Source organism: Furipterus horrens, unplaced genomic scaffold (assembly GCF_987537825.1).
Source record: "Furipterus horrens unplaced genomic scaffold, mFurHor1.1.pri manual_scaffold_13, whole genome shotgun sequence".
NCBI classification, from domain to species: Eukaryota; Metazoa; Chordata; class Mammalia; order Chiroptera; family Furipteridae; genus Furipterus; species Furipterus horrens.
In genome coordinates this window covers 34,781,399-34,798,213 of record NW_028327183.1, presented here as the reverse complement: position 1 = coordinate 34,798,213, position 16,815 = coordinate 34,781,399, and the positions used below count along the sequence as shown (strand labels likewise).

General features: G+C 38.0%; 1 protein-coding gene and 1 pseudogene across 5 annotated transcripts in view; both read right to left on the bottom strand.

Annotated features, from left to right (window-relative positions):
* LSM14A (LSM14A mRNA processing body assembly factor) overlaps positions 1–16,815 on the bottom strand; it is a 59,240-nt gene that overhangs the window by 32,881 nt on the left and 9,544 nt on the right. For all 5 annotated transcript variants that reach the window (XM_090261075.1, XM_090261077.1, XM_090261076.1 and 2 more), the window contains exon 2: positions 2,178–2,341. In XM_090261075.1, coding sequence (XP_090117201.1) covers positions 2,178–2,341 — 164 coding nt within the window. The remainder of the gene's footprint in view (positions 1–2,177; positions 2,342–16,815) is intronic.
* Positions 14,376–14,895, bottom strand: LOC149994463 (cytochrome c oxidase assembly protein COX20, mitochondrial pseudogene; annotated as a pseudogene).

Here is a 16,815-nt window from a genome sequence, read left to right as displayed (position 1 = left end):
CTCATTCCATAAAGCTGATTATTTAAATAACTGGTTTGCTGGAGAATTACCATATTTACACTCATCGATCAATTGATTTACCTATCCATCTACCTATCTATCCATCTATCTACCTACCTATCTATGTGACAGATACCACTGCTCTTTGGTGGAGACCAGAGATTTTCAATCTTTTTCATCTCATGGCACACATACACTAATTACTCAAATTCTGCAGCACACCAAAAATATGTATTTTTTGCATATCTGACCGAAAAAACAATTGATCCATTCACACCGGACAGCTAGTATTGTGTTAGCTGTTGTCATTTTTTAATTTGAGAATCTAAGGAAAAAGAGGTCAGTGCCCCTAAGTCAAGTATTGCAAGTTTTAAAAATTCTTGTGGCACACCAGTTGAAAAGCGCTGGTGTAGACAGCTATTTCTATTAGAATGTGTCTCTTCTCCCTCCATTTAAAAAGTTCATATTTTCTCAGGATTCCTTCAGACTTACTTTCTCAAAAGTAAGACTTAAGGAGAGGATAAATGAGAGTAAAGAATTTCTCCAGTTTAAGTTACAACAAATTTACCACTTCTTATTAAAAAGTTTATCTTATATTCAGAAAAAATGATTAGTAAATAAATGTTCAAAGGTTCTTTTTTCTGCTTTGATTTCATATTAGAAGAGTTCATGAGGCATTTTAATAACTAGAAGACAAAGCTTATGCAAGATAACATGTATTTTAAGAATCTGTTTTGTGGAAAACTAAGATTTTATCACTCATAGCGAAAAAAGGGAAGTTAATTTAAAAGTATTATACTGATAAATCAACAAACATAGTTTAGTGCAAATTTTTAGTGCACAGACTTCTAAGAAGAAAAAAGCTGAGAAGAAAACGGATTCAGAGAAAAACCAAAGGGGCCACAAGCTTTTAATCAGCAAAGCCGTCAAATAAAAATACTCTTATGTGAACCTGCTTCCTCTGCTGTTATAGTTGACTGACAATTCTTTTTCATCCATAAACCCTTTTATTAGTCTCTTCTATTTTAACATTAAGGTTTCATAGCTTAAATCTCATTAAGTGATTGACTGATGCTGTAAAGATTAGACAAAATAAGGAGATTAGGCTAAAAAGTTAGGTCATGTTACATATAGGTGGTCCTGCCTTCAACAGGTTTATACTTGATCTGGAAAAACAAACCAATGAGTTAAAAAAAAAAAAGACTGCACAGATTTAAAGGCTATTTTTTCCAACCACAAATGCCAAAGGGTAGTCAGTGTATATTCTGTTATAAGACCTGAAACCTGGGTTTGTCTTCTGTGCAGGAATCCAAGAGAAAGAGCTGGCTCTCTCAGCCACAAGAGAGAATTTCTATATGCTTTCAATTAAAATGTAAACAGGTATTATAATGGACATCCTCTTTCATCCATAATTTAAAATCTTTTAGACATCATGTGCTTTTGTTTTTAATAAAATATATAATTCTTTTAGCTCTCGTACTAAGAATACTTACAGCCTTCTTTTTTAATACCTTATTTAGGGAATTGAATGTGTCTGTATGTTAAAACTTTTTTTATGCTTCACTATCTTATAAAATGTTACATATAATACAAACACACAAAAAATAAACAACATAATGTGATTTAGCTCCCCCAACTCCCTTAAACCTAATAATCTTACCTAAAAGTAGCCATCACCACCCTGGTTTGTAATATGTACCACATGAGAATGAATATAGTGGCATGAATCCTGGATTCCAGAGTCAAACTGCCTGGGTGTGTTTAAATTGTGGCTCTACTGCAATCTCACTTGTAAAAACTGACAATAATTATAATACCAAGGTAAGAGGGTGTTGTGAGTATTGATGTATGTGCACCAGTTTTACTAGTGTTTCTCATATAATCAGATCTCAATAAATATTAGCTATTTTAACTGTTTTTGAAATAAGAAAATATATTATGATAAAAATAAATTCCTCAGCTATTTCTTATTTAGTCCCTTATGATCTTAAGAGAAAAACCTAGATGAAAATATTATCCAGATATTTGAGGTATCTAGGGAACTAGAAAATGGTAAGGCATATGAGCATTCAACTGCAAAAATTAAAGAACCTGAAAACCCAGGGAGGGGAAAAAGCCAGGGCTAACCATGTGCATTAAATTTAGTTGAACTCCAAGACAAATTTACTATCAGTTACCTGAACAATAGCTGGGTCTTGAGGCAAAGAACACTGTGGTTTTGGTGGTTCACAAACAGTGAGGTCTTTAATATCACTTCCACGGAATATAATGTATTCAAAGACTTCATCTCGAGGTGGTATGGGACGATCTGTTGGTCTGTCTTCTGTACCAAAGGACCGAACTGGCAAGAAAACAAAGGATATGAGATATGTGCCTACTCATTTTATTCAGGTCTCTCGGCAGCCGTCCGTCTCGAGAGACGATGGTGTAGCTTCTTAAGAGTCTATCAGCACCGCCGAGAATGGCTGTGCAGTCCGACTCGGGAGTGACACGGTATCTGTCTCCTCCCGTGTTGAATCGACATCTTGCGATGACGCTGGAGTGTCCTCTCCAGTGAAGCTGAAGCTACAGAGCCTGGGCAGGGTGATATGGAGGGTCTGCTGTTGCCCATGCAGCAGACCCCCCCCTCTCTTCGCAGCTGAAGGGTCCAAGGGAAAGACGGAGTCAATACAGCTTGGCTTCAGGTGCGCCGCAGGAGTTGCCGGTGTTGACTACAACGTCAAACCGCCTTAGGGACTCCGGCTCCGGATTTTCTGTCGGGGTTTACTCCCTTAGCCTTTCCCCTGAAGAGGTATTCCGCAAGGCAGCGGAGGTTTTTTGGAGTCAGAGTTTTCCTTCTCTGATGTGCCCTGACTGGAAGATCGAACCAGCGACACTTAGCTCGCAGGCTGACGCTCAATCCACTGAGCCAAACCAGCCAGGGTCCCTCCAAGTAATAGATTAGCTCATTCTGAAGCAGAGCAAGGGAAAGGTCAAAGGCTTCCCTTCTACAAAATCAGAGAAGCTCCAATAGCTTTCCATAGCATAACAAAACCATCAAAACTATACCCACATAGTCAGAAGAATACTTTATATTCTTATGAAAAAACTTTTATGACCAAAATAACACTGAAATGAAAAGACAGCATACAGAGTTAAGGAAAGAGAAAAATAGACAACACAACTGTAACAGCAGAATTAATAAATACATCAACAACAAACAGAGCAGTCAAAGCAGTAAAACCAATGCACGAACAGTGTTGAGAAAAGCAAACAAGATGTAAAGAAAAAGTACAGCAATCAAATGGTTAGAAAATGATTTTCTGTAAACCTAACAGTTCTCTTTTTAAAATGTTTTATTGATTATGCTGTTACTGTTGTCCCAATTTCCCTTCCCTTTGCTCCCTTCCACCCGGTGGCCCCTCTCCCTCCAGTTGTCCCCCTCTTTTAGTCCATATCCATTGGTTGTGCATATAGTTCTTCTCAACCTCTTCCTGTCTACTACATTCCCTCCTACTATGCTTCTTAATTCCTGTACCATCTCCCTCACTTACCCCCGTCCCCCTCCCTGCTGACCTCCCCCCAATATGTTCCTCATACCTATAGTTCTTTTTCCACGCTTGTTGCCTATTTAGTTTGCCTTTGTTTCAATTCCCTATCTTCTGTTGTTGGTTCTTGTGATGCAGTTTTCATTTTAATGTCCATAGTTTTGATCCTCCGTCTTCTAAACCAGTCCCTTTAACATCTCATATAACAGTGGTTTGGATCTAATGAACTCTTTCAGTTTTACTTTGTCCTGGAAGCACTTTCTCTGCCCTTCTATTCTGAATGACAGTTTTGCTGGATACAGTATTCATGGTTATAGGTTTTGGATTTTCATTAATTTGAATATTTCTTGCCAGTCCCTTACTGCCTGCAGGGTCTCCCTTGAGAAGTCAGCTGATAGTCTAATTGGGACCCCTTTGTACATGATTCTTTTCTCTCTTGCTGCTTTTAAGATTCTCTATCTTTAATGTTTGACAATTTGATTATAATGTGTCTTGGAGTGGTTCTCCCTGGGTCCAGTTTTTCTGGAACTCTCTGTGCTTCCTGGACCTGTAAGTCTATTTCCTTCCCCAAGTTTGGGAAGTTCTGTTTTATTATATTTTCACTTAATTTTTCAATTTCTAGTTCTTGTTCTTTGCCCTTTGGCAATCCTATAATCCGTATGTTCGATCTCTTATAGCTGTCCCAGAGGTTTCTGATCTTCTCCTCACTTTCCTTGCTTTCTGTTTCCTCTTTCCGCACTGGTTGATTGTTTGTTCCTTCCCCATATTCCGGTTTGTTGATTTGATCTCTGGATTTTTTTCCTCACCACTTGTCTCGTATATGTTTTCGTTCTTTTGAGTATGAGTGTCTTTCAATCCTTTCTCATCTTGTTCCAAATCTTTTGTTAATTCTGTAAGGCACCTAATGACTATAGCTCTGAACTGAGCCTCTGATAGGTTTCTTATTTGTTCATCTGTCAGATTCTTCATCTGCTGCCTGGTGAGCTGCGTCACCGGGATTTCTATAGTTGTCTGCCTCATTTTGATAGATTTGTGTTTTGCTTTGCTTCTTGGGCAGGCTATAGAGGGCAGAGCCCATGTTCTCGTCACAACCCGGCCACCAGCGGTGATCTGCAACCTATTTCGAGGCACTGTGGCTGTTCGTGTGGGGGCGGAGGTCCAAGATGGATTCCTGCTGTTATTCTCCACTGGGAGACCAGGATCCATCCTCCCGCCCTCTGGGCCTCACCGTCTGAGGCAATGCGGGGGCTGCCTTTCCCAGCACTGGGTCGCAAGCTGCCGGGGCTAGACTGCAGCCAGAATTGCTCTCCTTGCCGCTGTCCCTGGTGCTACCGCAAAGAGCACCGCCCACTTTTGCTCTTCCTACCTGTCCCACCAGAGCTGCTGGTTTATAACTTCGTACGTTGGGCTTCCGTGTAGTTTTATTTTCTGAAATTTCTAGTTATCTTTTGTTTTGAGGTAGTTGTGTTCCTTTCTAGTTGTAGAGGGAGACCAAGCGTGTCAGTCTAAGCCTCCATCTTGGCGGGAAGTCTCAGACCTAACAGTTAATTGCTATCTCTGAGAAAGACAACAAGAATAAATAAGAAAAAACACAATGAAAGATATAGCAGAAATTTCTTTATATGAAAACCAAAATTTGATCAAAAGCTTTCATTGTACTCCCAGAAAAAAATTTAGTGCACTGTAAGACATAGACTTTGCTGTATCCAAATAAATAACTCACAGAAACAGTGGTATCAAAAGATTAAGAGATGAATATACCCATTTAATCACATAAATGTATGTGACAATTTACTATAGTCCTAGAACAAAATCTATATTTAATAGTTCTGAAAAAAGGCTACAGTTACAAAAGTGTGACAAGACAAGTCAGGACAGTCTAGGGAAACTTCTGAATCCTAAGTCACAGTATCACATAATATTCTAATAAGAACTGGGAGATGAAGATGAGAAAAGAGAAAAACACAAAGCATAAACTAATACTCTCATCTTTTATAGGGAGTCACTTGATAAAAAATCATGTCAGCACAGTCAGAAATCACACTGGTTCACCCAGTTTTCCCTAACCTGTTTACTTTTTGCACTTGTAGGTAACAGGAGCTAAAAACAGCAAGGCATGGAAGAACAGTATATGATGCTCACGCACACCCAACTTCCTCTTGGCTCAATCTGCCTACACATTTAGTCTTAAAAGTACTGATTGCACAGTTCTCCCTGATCTTGATGCACTCTTCCAGCAGCAGCCTCAATTCTTCCTCATACCCCTTTCCATCAATTTTTTTCTTTTAAGCTGACCAACAACTTAATTGCTGGGTATATTTCACCAGCATTTTTGTTAATGTTTTCATTTCAATTATTTTTTTTAATTGTGGTAGAACATATAACATGAGATAGACCCTCTTAAATTTCTAAGTGTACAGTACAGAATCGTATCTACAAGCAATATATTGAAAAGTAGAGCTCTAGAACGTTATCGTCTTGCTTAACTGAAACTTTATACATGCTGAACCACAACTCTTCTTTCCCTCTACCCCCTGGTAACCACCATTCTATAGTGTTTGTCCTTCTGTAACCAGAAAATAAATGGAAGCAGAAGACCAGTTTGGAAGTTACTGGGCAAGTGATGAAGAGGTAATTCAAGAAATGGGGGTCAGTCTTACAGATTCAAGCTCACCAAAATAATCTGACTTATTGAATAAAATTTCTTACTTAAAATTCTACAACCCTGGCCACACACACCCCTAAAGTAGACTACTATGTTATTTGCAACATCAAAAACAACTATTAAGCTGACAAACAGTCTGTAAACCATTTTGGAATTATGGAGTCTAGTCAAATACTTGTAGCATCCATGGGAGTACTTCAAAAAGACACACGCTGGTAACTTTTGGTTAATTTTGACATTTTGCATTGTGGATGGCTGTTATCATTCATAACTTCCCATCTCCAGGACAGGCAGTTATGGGTACAGCAGCCCATGTTCCTAGGTGCAGCTGGTTGGTGAGAGGTGGGCAATAAAAGCCTTGTCCTCCAAAAATCGGAGTTGCATAAATTGACCTGCCTGGCAATTCACTGAGGGGCCAGCGCAGAGGATGGCCATGTCTTAACCCTCAAAAGGCAAAAGCAGCTTCCCCTGGAGTGTTGGTGAAGGCTTTTAAGAGAGCTAGAATACTCTTTTTTTTCACCCTCAACAACAGAATACACATTATTCTCAATTGCACATGGAACATTCTTTAGGACCATGTTACAGCAAAACTCTCAACAAACTGAAAAAGATCGAAATTTTCTTTGACCACACTGGAATAAAGCTAGGAATTCACAAGTACATGGAAATTAAACAACACATTTTTAAACAACCAATGAGTCAAAGAGGGAATCACTAGGGAAATAAAAAATTTTTGAGGCAAATGAAGAAAATACAACATGCCAAAATTATGGGGTGCAAAGAATGCTATACTCAAGAGGGGAAGTTATATTTGTGAATGCTACCTTAAAAAAATGTGTTACACCTTAAGAAGCTAGAAAAGGAACTAAACCCAAATACAGCAGAAGGAAATAATATTAGAGCAAACAACACAGAGAATAGAAAAACAGAATCAACAAAACCAAAAGTTGGTTCTCTCAAAAGATCAACAAAATTGACAAACTTTTAGCTAGAGTGACTAAGCATAGAGGTGAGAAGAGGCAAATAATTAAAATCAGAAATGAAAACAAAGACACCACTACCAACATTATGGAAATTAAAAGGCTTACATAATAACTGCGTGCTAAAACAAACTAGATAATCCAGATGAAACAGAAAATCTCCTAGTTAACCAGAAGTGATTCAAGAGGAAATAGAAAACTTCAACAGACCTACAACAGGAGGTTGGACCAGTAATCAAAAACCTCCCCTCAAAACCAGGACCATTTAAAGCTTCTGCAGAGCAAAAGAAACCAATAATAAAAACAAAAAGGCAACCTACTGAATGGGAGATGTTATTCACAAACAACAGCTCAGACAAGGGGCTAATATCCAAAATTTATGAAGAACTCATAAAACTCAACACCAAACAAACAATTCAATTAAAAAATGGGCAGAGGATCTGAACAGACACCTCTCCCAGGAAGACATACAAATGGCCATCAGATATATAAAAAGATGTTCGACTTCACTAGATATTAGGGAAATGCAAATCAAAACTACAAGATACCACCTCACACCTGTTATAATTGCTATATTAACAAGACAGGTAATAACAAGTGCTGCAGGCATTGTAGAGAAAAAAAGGAATGCCTCATTCACTACTGGTGGGAATGTAAACTGGTTCAACCAGTATGGAAAACAGTATGGTGGTTCCTCAAAAAACTAAAAATAGAGAGTTAATGTATGACCCAGCGATCCTCTTCTGGGTATCTACCTGAAAACCTCAAAACATTTATTCACAAAGATATATGCACCCTATATTCATTACAGCATTATTCATAGTGACCAACACATGGGGACTACCACGGTGTCCTTTCAGAGGACTGACTAAAGAGGATGTGGTACATATATACAATGGAATACTACTCAGCCATGTGAAAAGATGAAATATTGCCATTTGCAACAACATGGATGGACCTTGAGAATATCATGCTAAGTTAAATAAGTCAGTCAGAAAAAACTAAGAACCATATGATTTCACTCATATGTGGGATATAAAATGAAAACTCAGGAGATCAGACAGATAACAGTATGATGGTTACTAGAGCAAAGGGGGTAAAGAGGTAAGGGGGCCAAACACACAGTGACAGAAGATGATTTGACTATAGGTGGTGGGTACATTTGTGATACACAGATCATGTAGCACAGTAATGTACACATGAAATATATGACCCTTAATCTATTAAGCAATGTCATCCTAATAAATTTAATTTAAAAAGTCAACTCAAAAAATAAAAATAAAAACAAGAACCAGGGCCAGATGGTTTCACTAGTGAATTTTACTAAACATTTAAAAAAAGAATTACCCAAACTCCTCTAAAAAGAAAACGAAACACTTTCTAACACATTCTACAGATCAATCTCTCTTATGAATATGACTGCACAAATTCTCAAAACGTTAGCAAACTGAATTCTATAGTACATTAAAAAAGTTACATACCATGATGAATTGGGATTTTATGCTAAATATATAATGGTGGTTAATAAAAAAATTTAGTGTAATATACCACATTAATAGACTGAAAGGGGGAACACCACGATTATCTCAAAAGATCCAGAAAAAAACAAAAACGTTTGACAAAACTTAACACCCTTTCATGATAAAAACTCTTAATGAACTTGGAATAGAAGGAAACTTAACATGAAGGGCATATATGGAAAACCAACAGCTAATATATTCAACAGTGAAAGATTGAAAGTTTACCCCTAAGATCAGAAACAAGACAAGGATGCCCACTTTCACCACTGATATTCAACAATGGATCAGAAATTCTAGCCAGCCCAATTAGGCAAGAGAAATAATAGGTATCCAAATTGGAGAGGAAGAAGTAAAATATCTTTTTTGAAGATGATAGGATTTCATATATAGAAAAGACATCAAATTCATAAAAAAGAACAAGTTACAACACCAACACATACAATCAGCTGCGTTTCTACATACTAACAATGATAAATCCAAAACAGAAAGTAAGAAAACAATTCCACTTATAACAGTATCCGAAAGAATAAAATATCTAGGCGTGGCCAGGTTGCTCAGTGGACTGGAGTGTCGTCCCATACACCAAAAGGTTGTTATAGTGTCAGAATTGAACTGACCAGTAGGGCACCCAGTTGGTATCTAGGGAGTTAGAGAATTGGTTGATATGGGTAAAACCCTCACACATTCGATAACAAGATGTACCGAGAGTAAACTGGTGAGTAGAGGAGAACCACAGATTTTTCTTTTAGTGGTTTAATGACCTAAATAAGAGCCAAAACTATAAAACTATTAAAAGAAAGCATAGGAATGTCTTAAGACCTTGAATTTGAGAATAAATTCTTAACACTTAACACTAAAAGAATGAGCAACAAAAGAAAAAATAAATGCACTTGACTTCACAAAACTTAAAACCTCCTGGGCACCAAAGAACAACATCGAGAACGTTAAAAGACAATCTATGGAATAGGAGAAATATCTGCAAGCCACATATAAGGGTTTAATATCTAGACTATATAAAGAATTCTTAACAACAAAAAGACAAACAACCCAATTTAAAAAGTACAAAAACTTGGAAATACTTCTCAAAAAAAGATATACAAACAGCCAGTCTCAGGGGAAAATGTTTAATCTGTGGTCACTATGGAAATGCAAATCAAAACCATAATAAAATACCACTTCACTACTATTAAGATATCTTTAATAATAAAAACCGAAAATAAATAGTGGCAAGGATATGGAGAAATAGCAATCCTTGCACATTGCTGGTGGAAGTGTAAAACGGTGTAGCTGCTGTGGAAATCAGCTTGGTGGTTCCTCAAAAAATTAAACACAGAATTACCAAATGATTCAACAATTTTACTTACATATATGAAAATCTATGTCCACAAAGAAGCTTGCACATGAATGTTTAAAGTAGTATTACTCATAGTAGCCAAAAGGTGGAAACAACCCAAACACCCATCAACAGATGAGTGGATAAACAAATTGTTTTTTAAAATATTTATACACACAGACACACACAAGAACATTATTACTCAGCCATAAAAAGGAATGAGATGCTAATACATATGATAATTAGAATGAAGTTACAAAGCCATTATACCAAGTGAAAGAAGCGAGACACAAAATGTCACATATTGTATGATCCCTTAAATATTACAGAGTATATCTAGAATAAGAAAAGCCATACAGAAAGATTAGTGGTTACTAGGGGGTAATGGAGAGAAAGTACTTAATGGGTAGGGGTATCCTAAAGAGAAGAAAAAATTTGAAACTAAGAAGAGGTGGTGGTTGCACAACATTGTAACTGGACTAAATGCCACTGAATCACACACTTTATATCATATACTTTATAACAGTTATTGTATATCATATAAATTTCACCTCAATAAACCACATACATGTGCCCCTCCTTACAAATACAGCCTGGAAGAGAACACACAAAATGGTAATAGTTAGGTTAGACTGTTGAAACTATGGGTGGTTGTCCTCTACATTGTAAACTTGATCAAGCTGCCGCATTGCTTTAACAAGTATTCTACATTTTCTTATTCCCCAAACTAGAAAAGCCTACCTTTAGGTCAATGTTTAAGAAAAGAGAGTGAGGGTAGGTAGACATGTTTCAACACCCTCCACAACAAGAAGAAGAAATACAGCTACCTCAAAACTAAAAACAACCAGAACTACTGGAAAATTGAACAGCATGGAAGTCCAACAAACAAAGATATAAAGAAGCAATACTCATTCAGACAGGCAGGAGGGGCACAAAAGGGCTAGAGAGGATGTGGTGTGGTGACGGCAGCAAGGTAGTGGCTGTGGCCAGCCTGTGGGCAGTGCAGTCACACATTATAAAAGTCAGGAGGGACACCAGGGGAGTGAACCCAGCCCCAGAACAAGCCCCACAGTTCACAGCTCCTACACAGGGGAAATTAAAGCCTAATTGCTTCTGACTGTGAAAACCAGTGGGGGTTGAGGGAGCAGAAGAAATTGCTTGTCTCTGAGCAGAGTCTATTTGTTTAGAGGCCCCCACAGTCCTAGAATGTCCACAGACCCACCCACTCTGGGAACCACAACCAGGGCAACAGGTAGAGGGGCACCTATCCCATACAGGGAGCAGAAGTGACTGAAAAAGAAGCAAGTGTTGGTGAAAAGGGTTGTCCGTATGACAAATACCTAAGGCTCCGCCCCTTACAATGTAACAAGTGTGACAGCTCTACCTAATATACAGACACAAACACGAGGCAGTCAAGTTGAGGAGTCAGAGAAGCATGGCCCATAAGAGGGAGCAGATCAAGGTTTCAAGGGGAGAACTAAGTGATGAGGAGACAGCCAACCTAATAGGTGCAGAGTTCAAAACACTGGTGATAATGATGTTCAGGTAAATGAGTATAACAAATGCATAATGGAAGAAGCGAAGGCTAAGCTGAGTGAAATGAAGGAAAACGCACACAAGACCAATGGTGAAGGGAAGGAAGCTGGGGTTCAATGATTTGGAACATAAGGAAGAAATAAAACAGTCAACCAGTACAGATGAAGAAACAAGAATTTAAAAAAATGAAGAGAGGCTTAGGAACCTCTGGGACAACTTTAAAAATCCCAACAACCGAATAAGAGATGCCAGAAAGAGAACAGAAAGAGCAAGAAATTGAAAACTCATGTGTAAAAATAATGAAGGAAAACTTCCCTAATTTGGTAAAGGAAATAGACATACCAGTCCAAGAAGCACAGAGTCCCAAAAAAGCTAGACCTAAAGAGGACCACATCAAGACACATCATAATTAAAATGCCAAAGGTTAAAGATAGAGAGAGAATCTTAAAAGCAGCAAGAGAAAATAAGAGCATTATCTACAAAGGAGTCCCTTTAAGACTATCAGCTGATTTCTCAAAACAAACTTTGCAGGAAAGAAGGAGCTGGCAAGAAATATTTGAAGTGATGAAAAGCAAGGATCTACAACCTAGCTATCATTTAAAATGGAAGGGGAGAAAAAGTGCTTCCCAGACAAGGTAAAGCTAAAGGAGTTCATCATCACCAAGCCATTATTATATGAAATGTTAAAGAAATTATTTAAAAGATCAGAACTATGAACACTAAAATGACAACAAACTCACAACTATCAACAACTGAATCTAAAAATAAAAACAAACTAAGCAAGCAACTAGAATAGGAACAGAATCATAAGCATGGGGATCATTTGAAGGGTTATCACCTGGGAGCAGGAAGTGGGAGAAATGGGGAAATGGTGCAGGGATTAAGAAGCATAATTGGTTAGTACAAAATAGACAGGGGGAGGTTAAGAATAATATAGGAAAGAATGAAGCCAAAGAACTTATATGCACATCCCATGGACATGAACTAAGGGGAATAGGATTGCTGGAGGGAAGTAGGGTACTGGGCAGAGAGGAGCAAAGGGAAAAGAAATTGGGACAACTGTAACAACATAATCAATAAAATATACTTAAAAAATAAAGAATATAATTCCCTGGTATGGCTACAAATAGCAAAGGCTTATTAATAGAAATGCATCAGATACATGTCCTTAAAAAAATACATAGGCTCATACATAGGGTCAAACTTCTGGCAAAATCATTCATTTAAAAAACCTTTATTTGAAGATAAAGGCAAGTTCAAACATCACACTAATCAAACCTGGTTACCAGTGTATTTTTTTTATTATTGTTTTTCTATTACAGTTGTCCCACTTTTCCCCCCACCTTCTCCCAGTCAATCGCCACCCCACTGTCCATGTCCACGGGTCATTTATACTAGTTCCTTGATGATTACCAGTGTACTAACAGCTGTATATATAGTCATGGCTAGAGGAAAGAGCTGTAGTGACCAACTTCCAATATAGTATCTATATTATAAAAAACCAAAGCTTTCTAAGTTTAATATGATAAACATATACATAGTTAAGTATACGTAGTACCCCCAAATTAATTATTATTTTCCACAAACAGGAATTTTTTTTAAAATCCTCCCTCGAAGACACATTTATTGATTTTAGACAGAGAGGGAGGGAGAGAGGGAGGGGGGCACAGACATCAAGTCGAGAAATATCTATCGGCCACCTCCTTTGTGCACCCTGACCAGGAACTGAACCCACTATCCGGGCATATGCCCTGACTGCGAATCAAACCTGTAACCCTTCGGTGTATGGGATGACGCTCCAATGAAGTGAGCCACACTAGCCAGGGCCAAAAGCCTTAATTTTTGCCACAAATTAAAAATTAGATTCTAACATCAACTGATATAGAAAAACAAGTCTGTTGAATACCAAAATGTACAGCAATAAACAAAAGACTGAATTGAATTAGTGAAGAAATGCACCAAAGTAAGGAGACTAAGGCTAAATTCAAACAAAAAGTTAAAATAAAATGCATGATGTAGTTTTAAAGTTAAAACTCCTGTCAAATATTACTTGTAAGACCTAGTCCAAACCTATTTATACTCAAGTTTCAACCATGCTCATTATTTTCAAAACACAGAGCGGGTTTTCTCTCCACTAATATAGCTCCTCCCCATATCCAACCTATCCTAAATTTCAGCTTAGATATACTTTACTACTTATATCTGTCAGGGTTCTCCAGAGAAACAGAACCAATGTGATGCGCGCGCGCGCGCGCACACACACACACACACACACACACTTATTTTAAGGAACTGGCAGTGAAAACCACAAATACGCATAGTAGGGTGGGAGGCTGGAGACCTAAGAAAGAGTTTGGAGTCCAAAGATGGTCTGCTGGCAGAACTCTTCCTTTCTCTGAGGAAGTTAGTCTTTATTCTAGTATGACCTTCAACTGATTGGATGAGGCCTATTCTCACCATGGAGCGCAATCTGCTTTACTCAAAGCCCACAGACTCAATATCATCCAAAAAACAGCTTTACAGAAATATCCAGAATATCTGATTAAATATCTAGACACTGAGACCCAGCCAAGTTGACACAAAATTTACTATCACATAACTCTACCAGTGATATTCCCAGGTAGAAATAATATGTTCTTTATGCTTTCTTACAGTCTTGGGGGGAAGAAAGACCCTTATATTTCTTTCGTTCTCTTCCTTTTTTACAACTTACACATTATTTACTTGATTGAAAGTCTTCTTATAGTACACATTTTACATAGTTGATCTCTACTTTGTTCACAGTGACTTTATTAAGTTGTATTTGAGCTTCTATGCTCAAGATTCTGCTCAATTGCTGCTGTTGCTGGTTTGTTTTCTTTTAGGATCAAGGTAGGTACTTTCATATAAAATCTTATTTTTAATTCCTTCTCTTGCGATTCTTTCCTGAATTCTGAGCTTTACATTATTATACCTACAATGGAACCAGCATCCTAAAGTCACCAAAACAAATCCTCTTACTCCAGTATCACATGATCTTCTAATTCTATCAGCTAACAAAAAATGTCTAAAGCCAACCACAACAGATACTAATGAATCACACATAATAGCATGTTCTGTGCACAAGGAATGTTCTCGATATCTAAAATTCCTAGGAGCTTCCCCTTCCCAGCTCACCAGGTTCTGGCGGGTGGCCATGGGGTTATGCTGATGCCTCCAGCTCTTCCCTGCTCCAGTGCAAGCTGCTGCCAGCAGAACCCTTATTTCTTTTCACCCAAAGTCACCTCCCACAATTACAGGTTTGAGACCTTTCGCAGTTAATTATCTCATTTGCAACTTCACTAGCTTCCTCCATGCCAGATTCCTCCGCTTGGATTACTAATACATGTAGATTTACTCAGACATATCTTTCCTCAACCATGAGAATTTCAGGCTAAATGTAAGGGAATAATTACTAGTGAGAATAAGAATTTAGGAAGAGTTGTCCTGGCTGGTGTGGCTCAGTGGTTTGAGCGCCAACCTGTGAACCCAAAGGCTGTGGGCCAGGTCCCTGGTTGGGGGGGCATGTGAAAGGCAACCAATCAATGTTTCTCTTGCACATTGTTGTTTCCCTCTTTCTCCCTTCCTTCCCCTCTCTCTAAAAAATAAATAAAATCTTAAAACAAGAAAAAAGAAAACAATTTAGGGAGAATGGCATGAAAAAAGAATTGTAAAACCAAAAAAGCTATTTACAAATTTAGATGGTGACACGATAACAAAATAATCGAAACACATTTGTAAGAACTTCTCTGAAATCAGGATAAGAAAGATCTTGACACATTTCTGTATGTCACAGGACAGCAAAAGAAAAGTGATTTATACTCATTATTACTAATCTGAGAATACACTATCTTTAATAATGTTTTTATCATTTTTTATTAAGTTATTCAACTATGCATTTTCTGAACAAGACAACTTTTCAGAAATAATAACCCTTCATGTGTTCAACAAATAGTTAATTTGCTGTGTACAAGGGACATAAGGGAGGAAAAGATGCTGATGTCTAGTAGTGAAACAATAAGAAAAGCTTGATAAGCACACAAAATCCAAAAGGATAAACCTGATTCCCTCCTGATCCATACCCAGTTCTGGTTGATAGAAACTAATCTATATGGACCATTGCCCATGTCCTCCCTGTTCCTTGTCCAGGCAATTTTTAAAAGTCCAACCCATTCTCCTAATTTCTCATGTATCTGTTTCTTCCTCTGTATTTTAATTAGTTTAGCCTACACTTTTCTCTTTTCCAAACTCTTAAAAGATTCCAACTGACCTCATATTGTCAGCTTCTTCCCTCACACACAATTTTCCTACCATGCTGTCAGCATAAACTTCCTAAAGCTGGACTCTGGTGTGCCACTTTATTGGCTAAAACTTTCAATGGCTCCCTACAGCCCACCAAGTAAACTCAAGACTTGCTAGCCTGCTGTTCAAAAGAACAAACGAACAAGGAACAAATTAAGATCAATTTAGCAAAGGAAGCTAAGAAAAGGGAATGGGCAGGGGTGTGGTCCTGAGTGACACATTTTCATTGGCACTGGAGCTTTGCAGAACTGTTGGTTCTCTTTCCCTTGTGACTCCTATCTCAATATGTTGCATTGCTCAATTCTTCAACACAGCCACGTAAAGAGTAGGGGAAGAACATTATGATGCAGTACTCAAATGTCAGAAAATTTTAGTTTCAGGTAATAGCTAATAAACTTAGTAACCAATGTATGTATAAAGCTATTGTTTCAGGAACTGAAGGTATGACCCACCTTGACTCCAGGAGACCATAAGCAGTTCCACCTTTATGCCTCAGGAGGAATGCAAGCAATCATGATGGTATCTGAGTTATTATACTCCAGAGTGGGATGACAACCACCCAGAACACAAAGACCACACGCCCAGGACACAGATGAAGGAATGCTGCAGCTTTTATCCAATTAACCTTTTCCCTGAATTCCAAACCTCTTACCTACACTTTTCGTCTCCTATAAAGAGGGTCCGTTTAAAATGGAATTTAAGACAGTCTGTTAGGGTGGAAACCCACCATCTTCTCAGATTGCAGACCATTTGAATAAAGTGCCCATAAAGATTCAATCCCTGTCTCTACTTATTGGGCAGCACGAACACTGGCTTCTCCAGTTTCAATTATAATTCAAGGGAACCTTATAAAAAAGTCCCAGATCTGGCCCTGGCTGGTATGGCTCAGTGGATTGAGCACTGGCCTGTGAACCAAAAGGTCACCGGTTCAATT